General features: G+C 38.6%; 2 protein-coding genes across 4 annotated transcripts; one reads left to right on the top strand and one right to left on the bottom strand.

Annotated features, from left to right (window-relative positions):
- Positions 1-752: 752 nt before the first annotated feature.
- mrps6 (mitochondrial ribosomal protein S6) lies at positions 753-4,746 on the bottom strand. Its single transcript, XM_067421938.1, has 2 exons — positions 4,262-4,746; positions 753-1,720 (listed from the first exon to the last, which is right to left on the bottom strand). The coding sequence occupies exon 1, from the start codon at positions 4,741-4,743 to the stop codon at positions 4,264-4,266; it is 480 nt and encodes a 159-aa protein (XP_067278039.1). The 5' UTR covers positions 4,744-4,746; the 3' UTR covers positions 753-1,720; positions 4,262-4,263.
- Positions 4,747-6,908: 2,162 nt separating this feature from the next.
- nolc1 (nucleolar and coiled-body phosphoprotein 1) lies at positions 6,909-22,388 on the top strand. 3 transcript variants are annotated; one of them, XM_067421733.1, is made up of 14 exons: positions 6,909-7,056; positions 7,701-7,756; positions 7,870-8,027; positions 8,166-8,281; positions 8,375-8,492; positions 8,606-8,727; positions 10,816-10,942; positions 12,882-12,944; positions 13,985-14,050; positions 14,137-14,682; positions 18,102-19,154; positions 20,819-20,898; positions 21,368-21,451; positions 21,556-22,388. In XM_067421733.1, the coding sequence occupies exons 1-14, from the start codon at positions 6,931-6,933 to the stop codon at positions 21,712-21,714; spliced, it is 2,874 nt and encodes a 957-aa protein (XP_067277834.1). In that variant the 5' UTR covers positions 6,909-6,930; the 3' UTR covers positions 21,715-22,388. The 3 variants fall into 3 exon arrangements, with proteins under 3 accessions (XP_067277834.1, XP_067277833.1, XP_067277835.1); XM_067421732.1 differs by having other exon boundaries at positions 13,982-14,050; XM_067421734.1 differs by having other exon boundaries at positions 13,982-14,050; positions 21,391-21,451; positions 21,556-21,694.
- Positions 22,389-22,600: the final 212 nt, after the last annotated feature.

Below are 22,600 nucleotides of genomic sequence, written 5' to 3'. Positions count from 1 at the left end.
CAAAGTCATCACATTTTTAGGTTTTGGCTGTCCAAATGCTTTTTTACGGTCTATGGTCTGAACATACTAGAATAATTATTTTTACTTAAGTTAAAAGAATATTAAATATAAATAAATTAAATATATAAAACATATATTTTACATAAATATGGTACTTTTAGTGGTGAATTCAAAAATACAACAACCACAAACGACATAAATCTATAGTTTTTATATTATTGAAGATACTGATATAGCATTTTTTTTTTTAAAGTGATTGTGTCACACCTGAGACCCCTGTGCCCAAATTTATACACAATGGTCCAATTAAGGGCTACTATATGAAGGACGCTTATTTGAATGCGATCTTATTTAATATGAATTTAGTTGTAAATTAATTCATTGCCCATATGGTGTCACAACGTGGCCAACTATTGGTGCAGTAACAAAAGGTATTTGACAGTATTTTAATGTTAAATTTAATTTCCATTTGCTATTGCCATTTCTACAATTACAAAATCACCATGACATCATGTTTTGTTGGACATCTGTGGTAAAAACAATGTGTATGTATGGATATGAGAATTTCAATGGTATATACCATGGTGTTACTATATTCCCATCCAATACCTTCCAGCTTTGTATATAAAAGTGCATTTGGAACATTTCCTTTGTAGCTTTTTACTTAATTTAATTTAAGATAAAATATCGTATATGCATGTTGTTCTTCTGTTTCTTTGTTTATATGTACAGAGGAATTGTCACACTTGAAGTAATAATAAAATATTTTTAATGAGATAGAACTGATGTGGTTCATTCCTAAACTAACACTCAATTATGTTATATTAGGTTTTCAACAACACAATAGTACTGCAGTTTAAACTGTTTGATCCAAGATTCATGTTTCCATTCAAAAATAGTTTTGAATACAAAGAACTTGCCCAATAGCTACAATATCCAAAATAATCCATTAAAAATCAGAGTTGAACTGCATTTGGAGTTGCAACATGGTCAGAACACATTATAACATTATTTTAAGTGACTCGTATAAGATAAGACAAAATGAGAAAGCATCTCAAAGAACCTACAACCATGAAAATGTTGACAACGTTAATCAAGGGAAACATCTATATAAGATAAATAATGAATAAAACCACTCTAATCTCAAAAAACGAGATTAGAGAACACAGGTTAGGGTTAAATGTATGATGAGAGACAGATACGAGACATGATTAATTGCAGCAGCTTGTTTGATTTGCTTTTGAATTGATGAAACACTTTTGTATGTCTTAATTGACGCGTCTTATCTTTTCTCCGGTGACCACTTGTTTTTATATTCTCTACAATTTGTGTTTTGCATTCAACAAACTATAGCACTTCTTGTTTTACTGTGTCCTGAGAATAACTCATTTATTTTATTGCTTTCCTCTACACCACTGAAATATTTCTTTATTTGTGTCCCTTCTGTGGAAGAGAATGACTGCCATAGACTGAAATAAAGAATGTCATATTTATTTCTGATTATATCTAATTATTGAAGCAGATTCTGTCATACTAAAATTAAATAGTCCCCCCAAAAAAATTGTTGATCCTGCAAAGAGATCATATGTCCAGAGTTCTTTACAGACATCATTAGCTGAAGTAAATGCCTTTTTATGGGTTTGGAGAAGTGCTTTTACTAGCTTGTCTTGTTGCAAAAGTCCATTCACATAATCCAGCAGATGAGGCGATCTTCACAGTCCTAGGGGGAAATGACAGGAATTTACTAATGGAACATATGATCAACAACAATATTGTTTAAAAATCAGAAACTCCAACAAAAGTTTGACTGTGACCTCGAAAGCATTTGAACCCTTTGACACAGCATTCATTGCAGCAGCTGAAAAGGAACTATGCTTCACCTTTTTTTCAACACTAACTTAACTTTTCTTTATGATTTTTGCAATGACTTAAAAAAAAGAAAAAAAAAGAAAAGAAAAAAAGAACAATTATAGTTTTCATATGAAATATTGTAGTATTTATAATAAATTATTTATCCAAGGCCAAACACTTTAAATTCATATGCCCTCGTAATCAAAAATATTTTCCCCTCATCTCTTCTCTGACTCGGCACCAGGGCGGGACAACCCGTCACTTACATGAGTCGACCAATAGCAAACCACAACCATCCTATCAATTCCCAATAGACAAAATCAAGTCCCTACATTTTCTCCTGTTCGTGAGCCGCTTCACTCATAACTGGAATCAAAAGACTATAGCAATTTGTGTTTCATGCTGTAAAAAGTTGACTTAACTGGAAACCCGTTGCCTTAAAGCTGCTGTCGCTGACTTTTTTGTGTGTTCAAGATTTACAAAAATTATATAATGAGAATGTACAACATGAATCCATTTTTCCAAACCGTGTGTTTGTCTTACCATGAACAATTATGGTACACTTACAATAAGTGTTTATATTGGGACTATTTTAGGACAGACTGGCAAGTACCGCTGCGGAGGAGCACAGTCCCTGCGTGACTCACCATAGACATAAACCGAGAGAAGTAGAGGTTCTTCCGCAAGACACATGCAGTTCTGTTTATTAACCACTAGAGCGGAAAAAGTTACAGACCGCAGCTTTAAAATAATTAAGTAATAAACTGTTATCTAGTAACCTTTAGAGGTCGCTTATTCAAAACAAAGGCGTAGCTTGATGACCCCTTGACTTTGTGGAGCTTTTATTATGCCGCAGAAGACCGATATCCGCTTCTTCCACTTATGCATACGTGGAGTAACACAGCATTGTTTTATCATAGTAGATACGTTTGAGTGTGTTGAAAGTTATGTTTCTCTGTGCGTTCGCTTGGCTGCTACTATGAGACACTTGTTTCAGTGAGCTAGATCAATAATTAGGTATATAAACATGGTACTCTTGATAAATCAAGAAAATGATAACCGTTTTGATCTAAAACAATGATTCGTTTTCTGTCGATAAATGGATACAAACATTTGCTCACCTGTCTAATGAAACACTTAAAGGGTTACTTCAGCGATTAGCATATGGCTGTCTATCAGTAGAAACCCTGGAGTATATTCAAATGATTGTGCGCCCCCTCCTCATATCCCCCTGAGACTAGAGATTTATGCATTTTATTTCTGGAAAAATTGCTCAGATGACGCAAATACCGTCAATTTGCGTCATCGGAGGAATTTTTGGCCAGAGGCTAAAGACTACAGCCAGCAGAGGGAGCTATTTCCCGAGTTTTCAACTCGCACATGGGGGGTGGGAGCTCACACTCATAGCTCTGCTCTAAATGAAGCAGAGCAAAGTGAGTGTTTCAACTGTTCAAATCAATTCCTATGAAAGTTAAGCTTCCAAAGGCATGAACTGAAAACACGCTGTGAATGTATGCCGCGAGCGCAGACGCGTTTACCTCAGCTCTCATCACGAGAGCTCATTCATGACAGTGAATGTAATCTGACTCCTGCTGCGTTTGTGCGGTGACACTCCCTCCGCAGCTAAATCACATTATATGGAACAGACACGTTCAGTTTTTAATTGTAGTGTCTGTTTATAACTGAACTGATTTTGTGAAAAAAGAACATGGTGGGGAAAGTGATCCACTCACAATAATCCAGCGGTGGCTTTGGTAGTGGCCTCGTAGGGCAGCGAAGCATTCTGGGAATTGTTGTCTTTCATCCCCATGAGACAAAAATAAATGTTCTGTCTTATCTCAGTCTAGAAAGCACTCAATTAAAAAATAATTTCACATTTCTACAACATTAACGACCCAGTTTAAATACAGATTCATCTTCCCAGCGCTGAAGTACCCCTTTAATATTAATCTTTGGTGTGTCCATGCATGGTGAAACCATGGTTTCTATCAAATAAACCAGAAATGAAGAGTGTGATGTCATTGATGAACGACACACAGACTAGGTCCGTGTCCTGGTTAAAATTGATCTGGATTTAAACATTCTTGGAAACATTTGGGATAATGGAAGTACACAAGTCAACAAAAATATAACTGTTCTAGTGGTTTTTGGATATTCTTAGCAAAGATCTTAGAAATTGCACCTTTCATTTTTGTTTAATTAATTAAGGCAACGGGTTTCCTCCACTTTTACACTATCCACACAAGTTGTCCTAGCAGAGTGCTATAGTTCATGACCTTAACTCCAACACAGTTTAAATATCACTTCATTTTGAACAATCTATGCATAGTTTTATTTATTAGTTCCAATCTGGACCGATTATCCCACACCTCCGAGAAATAACACAACAAGGAAACATGGAGATTCTCACATTTATCGGGATGTGGCACTCTTTGCCTTCTCATTTTGTAGGCCACAGCGCTGCGCCTCGGAAACCTCAACGTCTTTCTTTAAAACTGTGGGACGCAGCACGTCAACGTCTCGTTCGAGGTGATCTAACAGCTCGCTGACGATATTCGGCGAGCCGTGGAAGTCAACGGAGAAGTATCCGCCGTGCGTGTGGAGACAGTTGTGTTTGGAGATCTTGTAGGGCAGCCTGCGCTCCCCGAGGTTCTCCAGACTCCGGACCACAGCGCCCCGCTCGAACAGAGTCTCCACCGTACGCCGCAGCACCGCCGCAGTCTCCGGCCTCTGCATCGCCTTCAGGATCACACACAGCTCATATCGCGGCATCTTCCGAGCGGAGGGACTAGAGTTTATCCACAAAATGAATGTCTCTCGGTGGAAATCTGTCACAGAGCCTGCTCTCAGTGCTCTGAAGTGCATGCGTGACTTCTTCAAGGAGATACACATGTGGAGGTTGATGTAGTGTGCCACCTACAGCATCGGAGGATTAGGTTTTATCTGACGGTGACCTTGCTTTGAGCTTTGAATCGGCTTTGAGAGAGAAATCGATTACACATAGACCTAGTTTCACAGAAAAGGCTTAGATTAAACCAGGATTAGGCTAAAAAATTCAATTAGGTAATTTAAGTAGCTTTTATAAACATGCCATAACTGGTGTGCATCTTGAGACAAAACAATGGCACTGAATCTAACAGGCTATTGTAAGATATATCAGTGCAAATTGCTTGAGTTTGAGTGTGCAAATAACAGCTCAAATGCATTTGAGTCTGGGACTCATTTTGAGCCTTGTCTGTGAAACTGGGGGCTAAAAAATGATGCAAATATATATATAAAAAATCGTGGCTACTTGAGTTATTACTCGTGTGTGGCTTTATAGCAACTTTTAAACAATGAAGCACATACATAGGCCAATTGATGAAATATGTAAACAATGTACAATGTTGGAACCAATAAACATTTTTACAGACCTTATTCACCCTGTAAAGCGAATTTCTAATGGCTCTAAATAGTCAACATGATACAAAATTTGTCAAAAACTTTTCTACACCATCTATTACATGCCTTCTGCTGTCTGATTGTTAGCTTATACTTTTTTGCATGTACAGGGCCTTTAAGTATAATTCTAAAAATCACATTCAGGTCGTGATACGCATGTCTTTTTGCTGTAAAATATTTAGTGATTTTTATAAAGTTTATGGAATTCGAAAGCTGAATAAATGTAAAAAAAAAAAAACAAACAAACAAAAAAAAAAAAAACAGAGTTTAAAGAGTTGAAGTATTTTTTATTTCCTTATTTAAGTATATATGTATTTTTTCCCACATTTATTTTTTATTTTATTTATTTATTTATGAATTCCTTCATTCCCTGTGTGACTTGCAAAGGCTTGCTTTTTTGTTTGGTCGCATCACAAGGTGTCGCAGTGGCCTCAAAGCAATGCCACTCTGGTCACGATTGCAATGTCAGAGGTAAAAAAATAAAATAAAATAAAAACATAGAAAAAAAGAAAAGAAAAGTAAATTAAAAGATATGTAAAAATAAATACAGTTAAAAATACATACATAAATGTAGAATTAAATACATTTATACATACATAAATGCGGGAATAAATAAAAGTGGAAAGAAATAAATAATTGAGAAAAACTTTTTGTGGAAAAATACTATTATACATAAATAATGAAATAAAAGTACTCATTTATTTTTGTTTAATGTTTGTTAATTTTCTTTGTTTATTTAGGCTATTTATGCATGTAGCTATTTATGTATTTATTATTAAGTCAGCTTTGGAAATCCATAGAGAAAAAATTAGCTAAGGCTAATTTGAGTGATATTTTAAGATGAACCTACTAAGATTGAAGGTACTTAGGTTTACTTGATTATCCATAAATTATTTTTTAGAAAAATATGTTAAATTGTGATTATCATTGATAGACCTACATCAGGCTTTTGAGCCTTTTAAACTAATATTTAAATACTATATTTGAAAGACATTATTATAGAGTGATGTCTGCATAATGCTATGAAATATCAGGATTCAATCTTACTTTTTAGATTTTTTATAAAATATTTTTAGCCAGTTCATATATTTAAAAAAAATCTTATTATTATTATTATTATTTTTTGTGTGGTTATTTCATAAGTAGGGGTTTACAGGGTTAAGGAGATAGTGCTTGTCACAGATTTACCATTTGATAATTACTCCGGTCTCGTCTATAACAAAAATAATATAAATAACAAGTAAAATACATAAAATGGTTTCTAAAAGTGTAAAATGTAATAATCAATCAATCAATCAACTTTATTTATATAGCACTTTTACAATTGGGATTGTGTCAAAGCAGCTTCACAGTGTCAAACAGGATAATACTGCAACAAAATTAGATTTGGCTGTACAGTCGTTCAGGAGAAAACAGAGATGTCATCAGCCTATTTCAATTCATCATATAGCGGCAATGTTGGCAGATCTGTATTATAGTTTATAGAATTAAATAAAACCTAATTCATACATTTTATTTGTATATTTAGTTGGATAACTTTGAATATAATAATCGTACATGTAGTGTGACGCACTCACTGTGCGCCATTTTCTGAGGTTCCACGTGACGTTGAAATAGCCAATCGCGCCCCTCCTCCACATGAGTGCAACGAAAATGGCGCAGGACGGGAAGGTGCCCAGCGATCTCTACCAACATGTGTACTCGTTTCTCGTGGAGAATAAGTTCGCCAAAGCTGCGAAGGAGTTTTTAAAGCAGGCTAAAGTGGTAAGAGCCCTTTCACGTGTTTATTAGAACTGCTCATGCGCGCAGAGGCAGTAGTCCTGCAATTTGTGGATCAAGGCGCGTAGTTCTGCACACGCGTGGGGACTGACACGCAGCTTCTGCCGAACACGTGTGTACGAGCCGCTGTAAAGGATGTGCTTAAGTACATTTATTTTCTGCCGGTTGTTTTATAATTTTTACCTGTGCTATTACAGCAGTTTTGTTATACGTGTAACAATTTCGTCTCAGTTCAAAATTAATTATATTCACCAAGATTCGCTTAAGATAGTTATTTGCAACAGGTTGAGTGTTGGACAACGTTGGAGGAATAATAATAAAATAAAATAAAACAACTACAATTTTATAACATTTTACAGACCTTAGAGTTAAACATATAAAGTCTGGAATATCAAGAGCAATACATTTATATAACATGAATAAAAATTAAACATATTTGTCTAATAGCCACATGAATTATACAATGTTTTATGTAGCCATAGAGGTCTTAATATCTTTTAGTTTTTTGAGGGGGTGTTTCTACTGTTAATAACGCCACAAATTTGTTTCTACTACTTTCGTTTTATATATTTATATTTTATATACCTAGTATATAAGTATATTTAATTTTATCTGTTTCCTCTAATCAGAAACCCCAGGACCAAAATGATGACAGTCTCCTGGACATCTTCAATTTCTGGGTGAAGTATGTATAAGCGGTGTCTTTTAAGTGTTGATAACTGTAGCTCACTCTTGATCATGCAGTTTTGCTGTCATCTCCACTGTTGGGTTGTAATTACTACAACATGCTTATTCAAGGTCCCCAGAAACCAAAAAGCGTAAAGCGGTCACCAGTGGCCCTGCGGCCGTCAATGGCCCGTCAGCCAAGAAAGCAAAGAAAGATGCGGAAAGTTCAAGTAGTGAAGACTCCAGCAGTGAAGAGGAAGCTGCAGCACCTGCCAAGAAAGCAGTACAAGGTACATAACTGTTACTTAATTATATTTCTCATTGGGACTTAACACGTTTCTTATTAGGGTTCCATTTAATGGGTGTTTACAACGTTTGAACGGTTGTGTTTATTTGAACACTGTAATAAAGTATTATGTCTTTAACAGTGAAAGCTCCAGCTCCTGCTCCAAAGAAGCCAGCAGCTGTAGCTGCTAAAGCGAGCAGCAGCTCTGAAGACTCCAGTGACTCGGAGGATGAAGCTCAGGCTAAAACGGCAGCAAAGGTCAGGAAGTTGATGCTGTTTACATGAGTGTCTATGGGATTTCTTTGTGAGGATGCCTCTTCCTGAATCTGGGCTCATTAATTTGTTGTACAGAAACCGGCAGCTGTGAAACCTGCTGTTCAGCCTGTGGCAGCGGCCAGGAAGCGAGACCCCAGTTCCAGCAGTGAGGAGTCTGACTCTGATGAGGAGCCCACCAAAACTCCAGCAGCACGTGAGCTGAAACACAAGTTCATATCCTCAATTAAAACGCCTGTGTATTACTCCAGGTATAATTGCTCACTCGAAGTCTGCTGCATGCTCAAAATGATGATCTGTGGTCCCCAGGTGCCAAGCCTGTTGCAGGGACCCCTAAGTCGGGGTCCAAACCTGTTCCTGCAGCTCAGAAGCAGGACAGCAGCAGCAGTGAGGACAGCTCGACTGAATCTGAGGACGAGGCTCCAGCTAAGGTGCTTTAACATACTAACAGAAATCCTGATCATGCATTAGAATGCAGGAGCATGTGCTTTTACACCCCCAATCCATGTTTTCTGTTTCCGAAATGGTTTTAATTACTTAATATATATTTTTCTTTTACAATTAATAATCAATTGAATTAAAACAACTATGAAAGTTTAATAATTTATTACAATTTCTACAGTAATATAGCCTATTAAATTATTATTTTTTAGAAATTGTTGTCTGTTGTAATTTTTGGATTGTTTTGATATGTATGAAATTTATGATCTGAAATGGTGGTAATCAAATCAATGCCTAAAATTAACAGCAATATATATTTTTTTTAAATGTAGTCGAATGAGATTGGAGCATTTCCGAAAAGCAAGGTTTTCCACCAAAGGGTCGTTTACATCTAAAAAAACATGTGGAAAATGTCGGCCGTGCCGCTTTCTCCTTACAAAAAGCGACTGGGAGCATATGCTTTTGCAGTGTGTGCTTTTGCTGTGTCTGCTGTTTCTAAGCAATCACGCATTGTGTACTCCATGAATTCGAGGAAGTTTCAGTTAGGTTAACTGGATTTCCAGCCCTTGCATACGCTCTGCTTATAGATATATTTATGAAGATGAGGAAGAAACCCTGTAAAGCTGTCATCAGCTGTTTGTCCATTCTCTGAGCTTTCAATGTTACGGAAAGGGTGAAGCTGGTTCACATGCTCACATGATGTGCGCTCTGAAAAGTTGAGATCTTCATCTCGCTGCGGCGCGGATGCGCCTGGAAAAAACTTGCACATGCATTTACATTTTAAATAACTGTAATGTGGTGTGCGATCTGAATGCAGCGCGCCTTAATCTAGTGCAAGGGCAGAGTCTGTTTACCATTACAACATGGAAGAAAGCACAGAAACACGGAATGTGAATTCACGTAGGATATGGGCCAAAAAAAGGCGATATGATGTATCGGATCCAGGTAATTTGTGGGACCTGTCAAACTTTCACTGCAGCAAAACGAGAGTATTAAGGGCCTTTCACAGAAGGCATTTTTGTGGTTTAAAAACTACTTTTATTATGAGCACCACGTAGAACGTTGTCATGTGCGAGATGTTGCAAAAGATGCGAGGGATCCTTCCAAGCCATTTATACAAACATCGATTAAACAGGCATTAAACAAATGACAAACTTCACAATATCATTAATGCAAAGATATTGTTCTCGCAAATATTGGTAATAAATCCAGCTTCGGAAAAAATTATACACAAGTATGCGTGCAAGAAAGTATTGTTTCAGTGGGGCATAATATGTGGCATGGTTCACATAACCCACGGTTTGGCTTGTATCACGGTTTTAGGGTCGCGCGTTTCGGTTCTGTATGGTTCTTGTTTTTTTCTTTTAACTTATCACTCCAGAAATGTATTTAATTATCCACAATTTGGGGTACAGTATTCAAAAAATTATGTCATCTGGAAAGCCAAGTGAGATTATGATACAGCAAGAGAGAAGACATTGATGACAGGCTTTTCATTTATTTGGCAAAAAGAGAAGAGAGGCTTTTCTCTACAGGAACTTGTGCCTTTTTAGCACACAAAGATTGAACTGAAGAATTAACTTGCATTTACAAACTGCCAACTTTAGTGTAGCTTTAAGCCTTGTTTATACTCGCCGCACCCGGACGAGCGTGAGGGTGTCCGCGGCAAAAATGGCATCAAAGCAGAGAACACGAGACCCCATTTCGCTCGCTGGTGTGCACGTCAAATTTAGTAACTTTGCGTAATGCTCTGCAACCGTAGAAGCACGAGTTCCAGACGAATCTGGCCGAGCATGACGTTTCATTCCACCGGCACCCGGTCTGTGCGTCGAGTATAAACACCTCCCCAAACGGACGAGGCATGCGCAGTCAGCGAGAGAGAAACGAGGAAAGCAAACAAGCATGCAAAAGGATTTTATCTGGAAATTATCTCTGCCGGAAAAATTTATTACAGGCATTTTTTTGATTGTGCGATTAATTGATTTATTGACTCTTGCGACAGGCCTATTTATACTATGTACTTTGTTTTTGCTTTTAGATGATTTTGTGATTGACGTATTCCTCTCACTTTATCACAGACGGCAGTAAAAGCAGCTGTCCCAGTAAAGACCCCTCCAGCTAAACCTGCGGCCCCTGCAGAGTCCAGCAGTGAAGAGTCATCCTCAGATGAGGAAGATGCCCCTCCTACTAAGAAAGCCAAGACCGGTATTACTGCTTTTTTCACTTTGGTCTTGAAGGTGCACTAAGAAGGATTTCTGGCTTTTATTATTCTTTCCAAACAATAATAAAAGCCAGAAATCCTTCTTCCAATATTAATGAATTTTGACTTTACTCTGACAACTTCACCATGGGTACACCATTTATGTGATCTCAACTAGGCGTGTGCCGGTATCAAATTTTCATGTTGCAATTAATAGCTGAAGCTTTTATCAAGGTATACGGTATTATCCCGATATTGAAGTAAGTGTTGTCAAGTCACCTTTAATTTATATAGTGCGTTTTACAACGAAGATTGTTTCAAAGCAGCTTCACATTGACAACACAGTGTATTAAAATATTGCAACAATTTTATAGGAAGTAATATGATTAAATATTTAGTGTCCCCAACTGAGCAAGCCAAAAGCCTAAGGCAACAAGGGTGACCGCGGCAAGCAACCCAAACTCTGTCAGGTGACATAATAGAGAGAAAAAAACATACTTGTCATACTAAAACGGGTTTAATAACTATCTTAAAGGGTAACTAAACCCTAGAACAACTTTTTTTAGTTAATGATCTGCAAGAATGGAGCTTTATTATTATTGTTCATTGAGTTGAGTAAATGTTTTGACAGTTGGGTTTAAAGTGTTTTAATTCTATAATATATGGTGTAAAAACGTCTTAGTGCTGCCCTCCAAAGGTTGAACGGTGGCTACTGCAGTTGAATTTTCCTATTGGACGATATGGTACTTCGTTACGTAGGTTTGTACTTCCAACGGCTCACAGTCATTATCCATCTTTGCGAGTCTGACAGCTGTCAAAAAATCCGTCACTGCGGGTCTATGGTGAATGCCCACCGCTCAGCCCCGCCCTTGTCTCGTCCCCTCTGTCTCCGCTGGGCTCTGCCCACTTTTTCAGCATTTTTCAAATATTGCCAGTGGGCGGAGTTAGGCTGTGAACAGGGGTTTAGTTACCCTTTAAACAAAAATAATCGAACATTTAAATACAGTAAAGCATTACACAAATGTATAAAACTGATTAAATTGCAAAATAAATATAAAGAACAATAGGCAACACTTAACAAAAATGTCTCACTAGTTCAGTGGTCACCTTTTCAAGTCAAAGATCCCTGAACTCTGCCCAAATGAAGGCAAAATCTACGTATAGATTTTTCATGGCCGAATCAGTTTTATTTTTTCTCGACACATCTGTTTTTTATTTTCTTTAATCAAATTTATTTATTTATTTGCTCTATAGCAGACAAAAACTGGCCTTAAAAAGCCTTTTGAAATGAGGCAATTTCAAGACTTGGAGCAAATACAGAATGGTCTGACTTTAGCTTTGAAATTGTTACATAAGACACCTACACAAAACTAAAAAGCAGATGGGCTGAATAAAAATGCTAATTCACTCTGACAGTAGGTGGTGCTCATGGGAAAGATGCGTTCTAAAGACAGTCAGTTTTGTTCAGAGATACATTCGTATAACCCCCCTCACCAAATCAATATTTATATTTTTCTTCCTATATTTCGAGCATCCCAAACAGCGATCTTCCTGAGCCTATTTATACCTGGTCCACGTCAGGGTTTTTACAGATCAGATATCTGATTTATCAGAACGATTCCATTTACACTTGGTCACAAATGTATCTCCGCAAAACGGATATAAATCCGATGTTCAATTCCCATGCTATGCATTTTTAATGTTTAAGTTCACATCACCGAAATTAGGAAATATGAGCTGCATTTTATTGTTCAACAGTTTGCTCTTCTGCGGTGATGCGTGCTGCAGTAGTTTGTCTAATTTACTTGAGACTGTTAGCCATGTATTAAGCGGGATAATGTATACCCAGCCAGTTATCGCAGAATAAACCCTGACAGTGATATGAACCTTATATGAGACTAAAGTGAGGACACAATTGAAATTGAAGAACATCTCTGTTCACAGGACAATTCAGTGCCGTCCCGCCCCCTGCAACACTGACAGCTCGTGCTCCAGCCAAAGCCCCCGGTAAGAGTTTAAGGTGTCCTGTAGGGCTGCACAATATGACTCATCATAATCATGATTTTGTCAAGTATTATATCGCTGTTATTTAATGTAATTATGATGATTTTGGTTAATTACAAAAGTGATCTATATTAAAGCTACACTGTGTAACTTTTTTAGTTTATTCTTAGCTAAAAACACTGTTATTTCAAACATATGTGCTTATTAATGTGTATTTACTTCTTTCAAGTAATAAAGTATTCTTGTAAGTTTATAATATGCCATTGAAAATACATGTGGGTGAGGGGTTCGAATGCCGGTCGCCATGTCTCCCCTCCATCTTGAAAGTACATTAGCCAAAGAGAGACATACCCGTAAATTCAAGCTTCACCTTTCGCGTTTTAACACTCATGGACGAGGTCAAACTAGACAATCTTGGACTAAATCGGCCACCGTAGGAGTTAAAATGAAATCAGAATTGAGAGGAACAGAAACTAATATTCACTGAATATATTCAAGTATATATTTTCCTGCAAATAAGGTTTCTATAACATCTACATTTTAGACTGTTAAATATTAGATAAAGTATTTATCTAACAATCATCTACAGGTTGGTGTTCAAGTATAATCGGTCCGTCGAAACTCATTCATTGAAAAACGTTCCGCCGTGCAAAAATAAGTGTGGTTAAATTATTATTTTTTTGCGTAATTAATTAACGCGTTAAAGTCACGTAATTAATTAATCTTAATTAACGCGTTAAAGTCCCGGCCCATATATATATATATATATATATATATGAATTAACTCATGGTAGTGAAGTGTGCCGTTGTATCTTTGGCTTTTAGTGCATGCAGCTCAAACAGCAATGGAAAATGTTAATAAGTATGATTGGGACTGTCATGTTACATTACATTATAATGACAGCACTATTGTATTAAAACATTGTGAATTCTTTAGGTTTACATCACAGACTTTACATTTTTATTTTACATTTAAATTTAATTCTGTCCTACATAATTTAAAATATACTTTTTTTTTCTTCTTCTATTGTGTTCTCAAGCAGCCCAAGTTAAGACAGTGACTCCCAAAGCTACTGCAAAGAAAGACTCCTCCAGTTCAGACAGCTCTGGTACTGAACTCTGCACATAATCACCACAAAGTCATTTTGTTTGCCCCTCTGGGTCTCTGAATGCTAAATAACTTATTTTTTCTCAGATTCGAGTTCAGAGGATGAAGCAAAGAAGCCAGCAGTCAAAGCTGTGCCAGCTAAAGCAGCTCCAGCTAAAAAGGCACCTACAAAGGTTGCGCCTGCTCAGAAAAAGGACTCCTCAAGTTCAGATTCTTCAAGCTCAGAGGATGAAGCAGCAAAGCCTGCTGTCAAAGTCACCCCTGCAAAAGCTGCATCTGCTAAATCTACACCTGCAAAAGTAACCCAGGCTAAAGCTATGCCTGCTAAAGTCACTCCAGCTGCAGACGAGTCTTCTAGCTCTGAAGACTCTGATGACGAGGAGGAGGCCAAGAAACCAGCAGCTAAAGTTGTCCCAGTTAAACCTGCGCTAGCCAAGAAAATGCCAGCTAAAGTCACGCCTGCTTCAAAAGATTCTTCATCTAGCTCCGAGTCGGAAGACGAAGACGAACCGGCTGCAAAACCTACTCCAGCCAAAGCAACCCCTGCTAAAGCTGCTCCTCAAAAGACAACTCCAGCTATAGCTGCTCCTCAAAAGGCAACCCCTGCTAAGAAAGATGATTCCTCAAGTTCAGGTTAGTTGTCATCATTATATCTAGTCATATATTATATCCAAAATTACTTGGATCCATACAGTACACAAGCCTATGGACTTATCTATTGCACAATTTAAAAGACAGTATTGCATTAAAAAAAAATCAGTTAAACATGGAGTTAAACTTTAAAACACCAGTATAGTATTTACTGTATGAATATACATGCTTTGATTCTTATTAAAACGTTATTCAGTCCAGAGCAGTGAGTGATTTGTCTGTCTTTTCTTGAACATTAATGAACGACGACAGTGGGTATTTGTATTAGGCTTTAAGACCGAATGCATGGATCAGGCTTCATGTAAATACTCGCCAAGACTGACATTTGTGTACAGGTGATGGTCATTTAATTAGAATATCATCAAAAGGTGGGTTTTATTTTCGCTTATTGTATTCAAAAAGTGAAACTTGTATATTATATTCATTCATTACACACAGACCGATATATTTCAAATGTTTATATCTTTTAATTTTGTTGATTATAACTGACAACTTAGGAAAATCCCAAATTCAGTCTCTTTTAGAAAATTTGAATATTACTTAAGACCAATACAAAGAACGGATTTTTTAGAAATCTTGGCCAACTGAAAAGTATGAACATAACAGTATGTACAGTACTCAATACTTATTTGGGACTCCTTTTGCCTGAATTACTGCAGCAATGCGGCGTGGCATAGAGTCGATCAGTCTGTGGCTCTGCTCAGGTGTTATGAGAGCTCAGGTTGCTCTGATAGTGGCCTTCAGCTCTCTTGCATTGTTGGGTCTGGCAACCAGTGGTCACCAACCTTTTCGAGCCAAAGATCTCTGACCTCTGCCTTCTAAGATCTGCCTATAGATTTTTCATGAGCGTTTCAGGTTTTTTTTAATCATTTCCGACACGTCTTTCTTTTTTTAAAGCTAATTTATTTGTTGTTTCTTTGTTCTATAACAGGCCAAACTGGCCTTAAAAAATAGCCTTTTGAAATGAGAGGCAACTAATGCATTTTAATCACGATCCAAACAAAGATACACATGTAGCATGAGCAGTTTTTTTAGTTAAGTTAGATTGCATAATTTCAAGACTTGGAGCCAATACAGAATGGTCTGACTAGCTTTGAAATTGTTACATAAGACACCTACACAAAACTAAAAACCGGATGGACAGATGGGCTGAATAAAAATGCTAATTCACTCTGACAGTAGGTGGTGCTCATGGGAAAGATGCGTTCTAAAGACAGTCAGTTTTGTTCAGAGATGCATTCGTATAACCTCCCTCACCAATTCAATATTTATATTTTTCTTCCTATATTTCAAGCATCCCAAACAGCGATCTTCCTGAGCCTATTTATACCTGGTCCGCTTCATGCGCAGCGTTTTTACAGATCAGATATCTGATTTATCAGAACGATTCCATTTACACTTGGTCACATTTGGTTATAAATCCGATCTTTAATTCCCAATCTATGCATTTTTAATGGAGTTCATGTCACCGAGATTAACAAATATGTGCTGCATTTCATTGATTCAACATCAAGGACTGCTATAGGAGAGAGAGTGGCATAAGCACTGATAATTTAGTTTCTTTAGTTTTAATGATGATGATTGTGTATTGAGCGTCTGCAACTTTCACTTTAATTTGTGTCAGTTTGCTGAGGAGATATTCAGCTGCTCGCCTGCGGTGATGCGTGCTGCAGTAGCGCTGTCATATCTAACTAACATTGGTCGATTTGTCCTGTGCAAATTTTGATGTTGCAGAGAATACATTTTGGGAGCATATGGAGCGATTTTGAGCCTTGATAATGTTTGTAACGCTTTACACAGAAAACTGGCCTGAATGGTTGTAGTAGTGTTAGCAAAACTCGCGTATCTTATATTACACAGAGTTTATTATCAGAGTCGTCGATCCCACGCACACATGGGTCAGTTTGCAAAACACTCCACTAACAACTGCGTTACTGAACAGAAAATAAACAGTGCAAAGAGCAACAGAAATAATAAACCCATACATGCGATGTTCACAGCTCACGCTCCATCCATGGACTGCCCACTCATCAGCGAGTAACGACAGCGCGTGCATTCTGCCTTAAAGGAGAAGTACCTAATTCTACATACTTGCTTATTTTTTGGTTATTAATCGGGAACTACCTGGACAGTGATAAATCTACCAGTCAACTGTGATCGACGGGTTTGCAACCACTGCTCTTCACAATACCCCCTCAGAAAACACAGTGGACCAACACCAGCAGATGACATGGCACCCTAAAAACATCACTGACTGTGGAAACTTTACACTGGACCTCAAGCAACGTGAATTGTGCCCCTCTCCTCTCTTCCTCCAGACTCTGGGACCCTGATTTCCAAAGGAAATGCTAAATGTATTTATATATGAGAACATGACTTTGCACCACTCAGCAGCAGTCCAGTCCTTTTTGTCTTTAGCGCAGGTGAGACGCTTTTGCCGCTGTCTGTTGTTCAAGAGTGGCTTGACACAAGGAATGCGACAGCTAAAACCCATGTCTAACATACGTCTGTGCGTAGTGGTTCTTGAAAGCACTGACTCCAGCTGTAGTCCACTTTTCCCCACTCTGAATCCACCCCACATTTGAATGGGTTTTGTTTCACAATCCTCTCTAGGGTGTGGTTATCCCTATTGATTGTACACTTTTTTTCTCTCTCTAATGTGCTTGGACACAGAGCTCTGTGAACAGCCAGCCTCTTTTGCAATTACCCATTTTGTCTCGCCCTCCTTGTGCAAGGTGTCAGTTGTCATCTTTTGGACAACTGTCTAGTCAGCAGTCTTCCCCATGACTGTGTAGCCTACAGAACTAGACTGAGAGACCATTTAAAGTCCTGTGCAGTTGTTTTGAGTTAATTAGCTGATTAGAGTGTGACACCAGCTGTCTTCAACATTGAACCTTCACAATACTCAAATTCTGAGATGCTGAATTTGGGATTTTCCTTAGTTGTCAGTCATAATCATCAAAAATACAAAAAATATATCAGTCTGTATGAATATGATGCATTAGTTTAAATTTTTGAGTGGAATTGGTAAAATAAATAAACTTTTTTATGATATTGTAATTATATGAACAGCGGCTGTATATTTGATCATTTAGGTGTGTGCCTGAACCCCCAAGTGTACTCACCTGTGTTCCGCTATGTTTTGCAACACCCACAAGCAAAAATTATGGTATATGGTATATCTCCGCTGCCTCATTTTATTTCTTCATAAAATGTAACCATTTCCCAGCACTTGCACATGATTCTCTGTTACGCTGCTTTGAAATGTGTATTGTGAAATGCTCTATACAAGTAAATGATTTGGCATTATTTGGAAAAGATCAACAAACTTTTTAATGTAATGCCATGAGTGCTGAATATCAAGATTGTGTTTGCTTATTGATCTATTTTACCTCCCACAGATTCAGACAGCTCTGAAGATGAGGCACCAGCTAAACCAGCAGCCACGTCCAAGCCTGTGAAGACTCCTCCAAAGAAACCTGCCACCACACCGGTATCCAAACCTGCAAAACCTGCCCCAACCAAACCCACTCTTGCAGCCAAACCAGCTGAAAGCAGCTCAGACTCGGACAGCTCTTCAGATGATGAGGAACCTCAAAAGAAACCTGCCTCCACCACACCGGTATCCAAACCTGTGGCTACCTCAGCCAAATCTACCCCTGCAGCTAAACCTGCTGAAAGTAGTTCTGATTCAGACAGCTCATCAGATGAGGAACCTCAAAAGAAAGCCACAACAACACCGCTATCCAAACCTAGTACCCCAGCGAAACCTGCAGCTAAACCAGCTGAGGGCAGTTCTGATTCGGAAACTGACAGCTCTGACTCGGAGGCCGAGACTCCAGCAGCTAAGACCCCTAAACCAGCAGCAGCTGCTACTGTTAAGAGCCCTGCCTCTGCTGCCAAACCACCCGTTCCAGCCAATAAGGCCACAGCTGAGTCCAGCAGCAGTGATTCCGACAGTTCCAGTGAAGACGAGAAGAAAATAAAGACTACGGTGACGCCCAAAGCAGCAGCCGCTAAGCCAGCCGCGACTCCAGTTAGCGCGAAGAAAGCCGAGAGCAGTAGCTCCGATTCGTCTGACAGCTCGGACTCCGAGGCGGAGGCTAAGAAGACTCCCGCCAAGCCTGCGGTCACCAATGGAAAGGCAACAAAACAAACCCCCACCTCTGCCGCGAAGACACCGGCCAAAAAGACAGCAGAGTCTTCATCTTCTGGTGACAGCAGTTCTGATGAAGAGGAGCCATCTAAAACACCGGCTGCGAAAACTCCACCCGCTTCTAAAACACCGGCTGCGAAAACTCCACCCGCTTCAAAAACATCGGCTGCAAAAACTCCACCCACTTCAAAAACATCGGCCGCTAAGGCCAAAGCAGAAAGCAGCTCTTCTGAGGATTCATCTGAGGAAGAGGAAACGACAGCAGCGACCAAGACTCCTGTCACTGCCGCAACCAACGGTAATATCAGCACTCAGAAGGGATCTCACAATTCTCAATATAATATTGAACCGTTCGGTACGGCAGTCACGGTTCAATACGTGCTTGTGAATTGATTTTTTTTTTCTTTCCGATTTTGCATTTATGCCGCCTAAGAATAGAATATAAAACTCACTGTATTTTTGGATCCCTAGTACTCAGTATATCTGATGCTAACGTGTGTTTTTGGTGTTACTGGCACTCAGGGCAGTTCTTATTACTGTCAACAGAGAGCGCACCTGTTAGCATGTTAACAGAAGAATGTGCTTTTTGCACAGTGGAATGCAAAAACAGTGTAAAGGCCCATGATCTCCGCTCGCTCTTTCCACCTTGTTTCAAATGCACAGCAGTGCCTGCCCTCATCTACTGGGTTCAGCTAGAGGCAAAAACATTCAAACATAACCTCAATCTACGTCATCTTTGTCTCGTGCCACTTAGAGGGCTGCCTGACATGCCTAAAATTTAAATGCTTTTTCCTTTAGTTTTTTGCATTCACAGTGGAGTTCAATCGAGTTAAATGCCATTGGACGGCACACGTGAGAGCCACCAATTAGCAAACAAACCGGGTCAGAGATCGCAAATTCTACCTGACCTAAAAATCCATCTAAATATCTCTATGAACAGGAGCATATTAAAACGCAAATAAATCAACTTACAAGTCAATTGCAAGTCCTCAATCTGGAAACCTGCATGAGCATCGAGTCTGAGGAGGGGATGGTGAAAACAACCCTCTCAAATAGTTTTCATTTGGACTGCAGTACCCATTAGAACTACTAGGTGAATCCTACATACTGCACCTTTAAAGACCGCTGTGAAGTAACAGTTCAGCTCTAGCTTGAAAAAAGGATTCGATTATAGTGATGGCTGATTTCAAAACACAGCATTGTGAAGCTTCGGAGCTTTATGAATCAGTGTTTGGATTCATGATTCGGATCGCCAATGTCATGTGATTTCAGCAGTTTGAGATGCGATCTGAAACATGAATCAATACGCTGATTCATAACGGTTCGAAGCTTTGCTTTGAAATCGGCCATCACTATATAAGTCGTTATTTAGGTTGTTTTTGCGGATAAAAACGATTCTCGTCGTATTCTCTTAACTGTGATACATGATACAATTGAGGCAACATACTGGGGCATCATCTTGAATTTTAGGGGCATTATAACTGCAATCTATAGGCTCCATCAAACACGCAGAGTTTAGTTCGTCACCAATCAATTTGATGTAATGCAAGATAATCTGTGGAGGTGTGGGGTAGGGCGGGGTGTGTGCGTTAAATGAGTCAATACTTTTAACATTATCCCTTAACTAATTAAATGAACGCAATAAAGCGACGGCCCTATTAACATTTCATGACCTACATTTTTTAATCCTTATGCTTCTTGTCATGCAAGTCATAATTGAATACAGTGATGTTTAAAGTTATCCTGTTGGTGAGCTAACAATGTGATATTCTAATAAACTTAACACAGCACATGCAAATATTCTTATATTAGGTTTTCTCTATTTTGGGCCTGGATAGGACACCGTATCACAGACATTTTAACTGCTTCCTGCCACATGAGTGAAACTGTAGATTTGTATCTTGTCATGTAACTTCATTTCAAAGCACTCATTTGTTTTCCGTCTCTCTCCTCTGATCGCAGGCACGCAGAGCAAGGCAACACCCAAGAATAAAAAAATCGCCACATCCACACCTCAGACCTTTCCCAAAGTCAAACAGAAGGTAAATATCTGTGATCGTGTGCATGTGTGTGTTGACGTTGGCTCAGTGCATATTCAAACACAATCAGGGGTCAAATCTGGAGACTAGGGATTCAGATTCCCAGCAAGATGTGACAAAAATACTAGTATATGGGCTTCAGTGGTTTTGTAATGAAATCAGTTTTCTCTCCCTCCATTGAAAGTCCATTCCACCAAAACTGACGTTTCAAAAGATCTCCCAGAAAGACATTGTTAAAGTAATCCATAACACTTAAGAATTACATTTTGTCTGGTGGACAAGTTTTAAAACTGGTAAAGAAAAAAAAACATTTTGTCAAACATTTTCTTTTTATTAAATCTAGCTCTAAGCAGAGGTAACTCCTCTGCTCGCTCAGTATGACGCTCCACACAGACAGAGTCACGACTGTTTGCTTATGCACTTCTGCTTAAATGCGTTTTCTGTTTGTTTCTTTGTTGTGTGGCTTGTAAAGGAAAGCAATACTCCTTTCCGTAGAGTAAGAGACGAGGAAATTGAGGTGGACCCCCGACTGGCAGACAATTCATTCGAAGCAAAGGTGAGATTAAACATGTGAATGCATATTAGGCCAGTGTTTAATGCGAGGAGATCCTGCATGTGTAGTGCTTTGTTTCATTTTATTGACTCCTTATTTGCTTCTAGATGGGAGCCAATGGAGACTGGGGCCAGAAAGCAAACAGTACGCTTAAATTTACCAAGGGCAAATCTTTCCGGCATGAGAAGACCAAGAAGAAGCGTGGCAGTTACAGGGGCGGTGCCATCTCCACCACAGTGAACTCCATAAAGTTTGACAGTGAATGAGATCCCGATCTCGATGAACTTCAGAACTCTCCCCGTCTGGTTCTCCCGTTCGTTGCTGTATCCGCTCTAGCAAACACTGTTCTAACCCTTCATCCCTTCCTTCACGGCGTACTGACGCGGATCTGCCATCAGTACTCTTGTGCCAGCATCGACTGAAGCCAGGAATAGAGGGGGTTGGAGATGTGTACGGTTGTCATTATATTCTACACTCAGTCCTTCATGCAGTTAGACATGGTGACCACATGGTGGCGTTGATGAATTGAGTTTTGCAATAGAAAGTCTTTTGATTTAGCTTATGTAAAATCATTTTGGCTTTACTGTAAATGTTTCTTGAAGTTGCTTTTGACAAATTATGTATGGTCGTTCTAACAGGTAATTCATGTACTAGAAATGAGCGATTTTTCTTTTTTTTTATAATGTAATCTTAAAGAAATGTCATTGTTATGGTTACGTTATGAGCCTATCCATGTGTTTTGAGCCTGGTGATCGTCTCATTTGAAGAAGCCATGTAGTTAATGACTCCGCCCACTTCTGGACACTGGAAGACCGCCCTTAAAATAGTCATCCTCATTCGATTTTAGTTTGGATATTTTATGGTTTCACATCTGTTAAGCAGGATTTTGTAATTTGGTCTCATAATCTCGTAACTAATTAAAACTTTGACTGAAACTCAACAGTTTGTCTGTTTTTGATCAAAATTTTGATCCATACAAATTAAATTTTAGGTAAGGTTTATAAAGCAGTATGCCAGAATAGGTAACGGATGCCAATGCAAGTTACCAGGATACAAGTTTGGTCTAATAGAAGATTGCGCTCAGTAGAGTCTAATTGGGACCAAATATTTACTGATAAAGTTGATGGGCCTGTATTGGCTCGAATTAAGTCT

The sequence above is a fragment of the Pseudorasbora parva genome, chromosome 17, assembly GCF_024679245.1.
Source record: "Pseudorasbora parva isolate DD20220531a chromosome 17, ASM2467924v1, whole genome shotgun sequence".
Classification (NCBI taxonomy): domain Eukaryota; kingdom Metazoa; phylum Chordata; class Actinopteri; order Cypriniformes; family Gobionidae; genus Pseudorasbora; species Pseudorasbora parva.
The sequence above is the reverse complement of the archived record's forward strand: the minus strand, read 5'-3'. Positions and strand labels throughout refer to the sequence as shown.

Excerpts from the sequence above, each read along its gene's own strand:
- mrps6 (XM_067421938.1), bottom strand. The coding sequence starts at position 4,743 with ATGTGTATCTCCTTGAAGAAGTCACGCATGCACTTCAGAGCACTGAGA.
- nolc1 (XM_067421732.1), top strand. The coding sequence starts at position 6,931 with ATGAGTGCAACGAAAATGGCGCAGGACGGGAAGGTGCCCAGCGATCTC. Across the intron at positions 8,493-8,605 it reads CACCAAAACTCCAGCAGCAC|GTGCCAAGCCTGTTGCAGGG; the intron begins GTGAGCTGAAAC and ends TGTGGTCCCCAG. Across the intron at positions 19,155-20,818 it reads TGTCACTGCCGCAACCAACG|GCACGCAGAGCAAGGCAACA; the intron begins GTAATATCAGCA and ends CTCTGATCGCAG.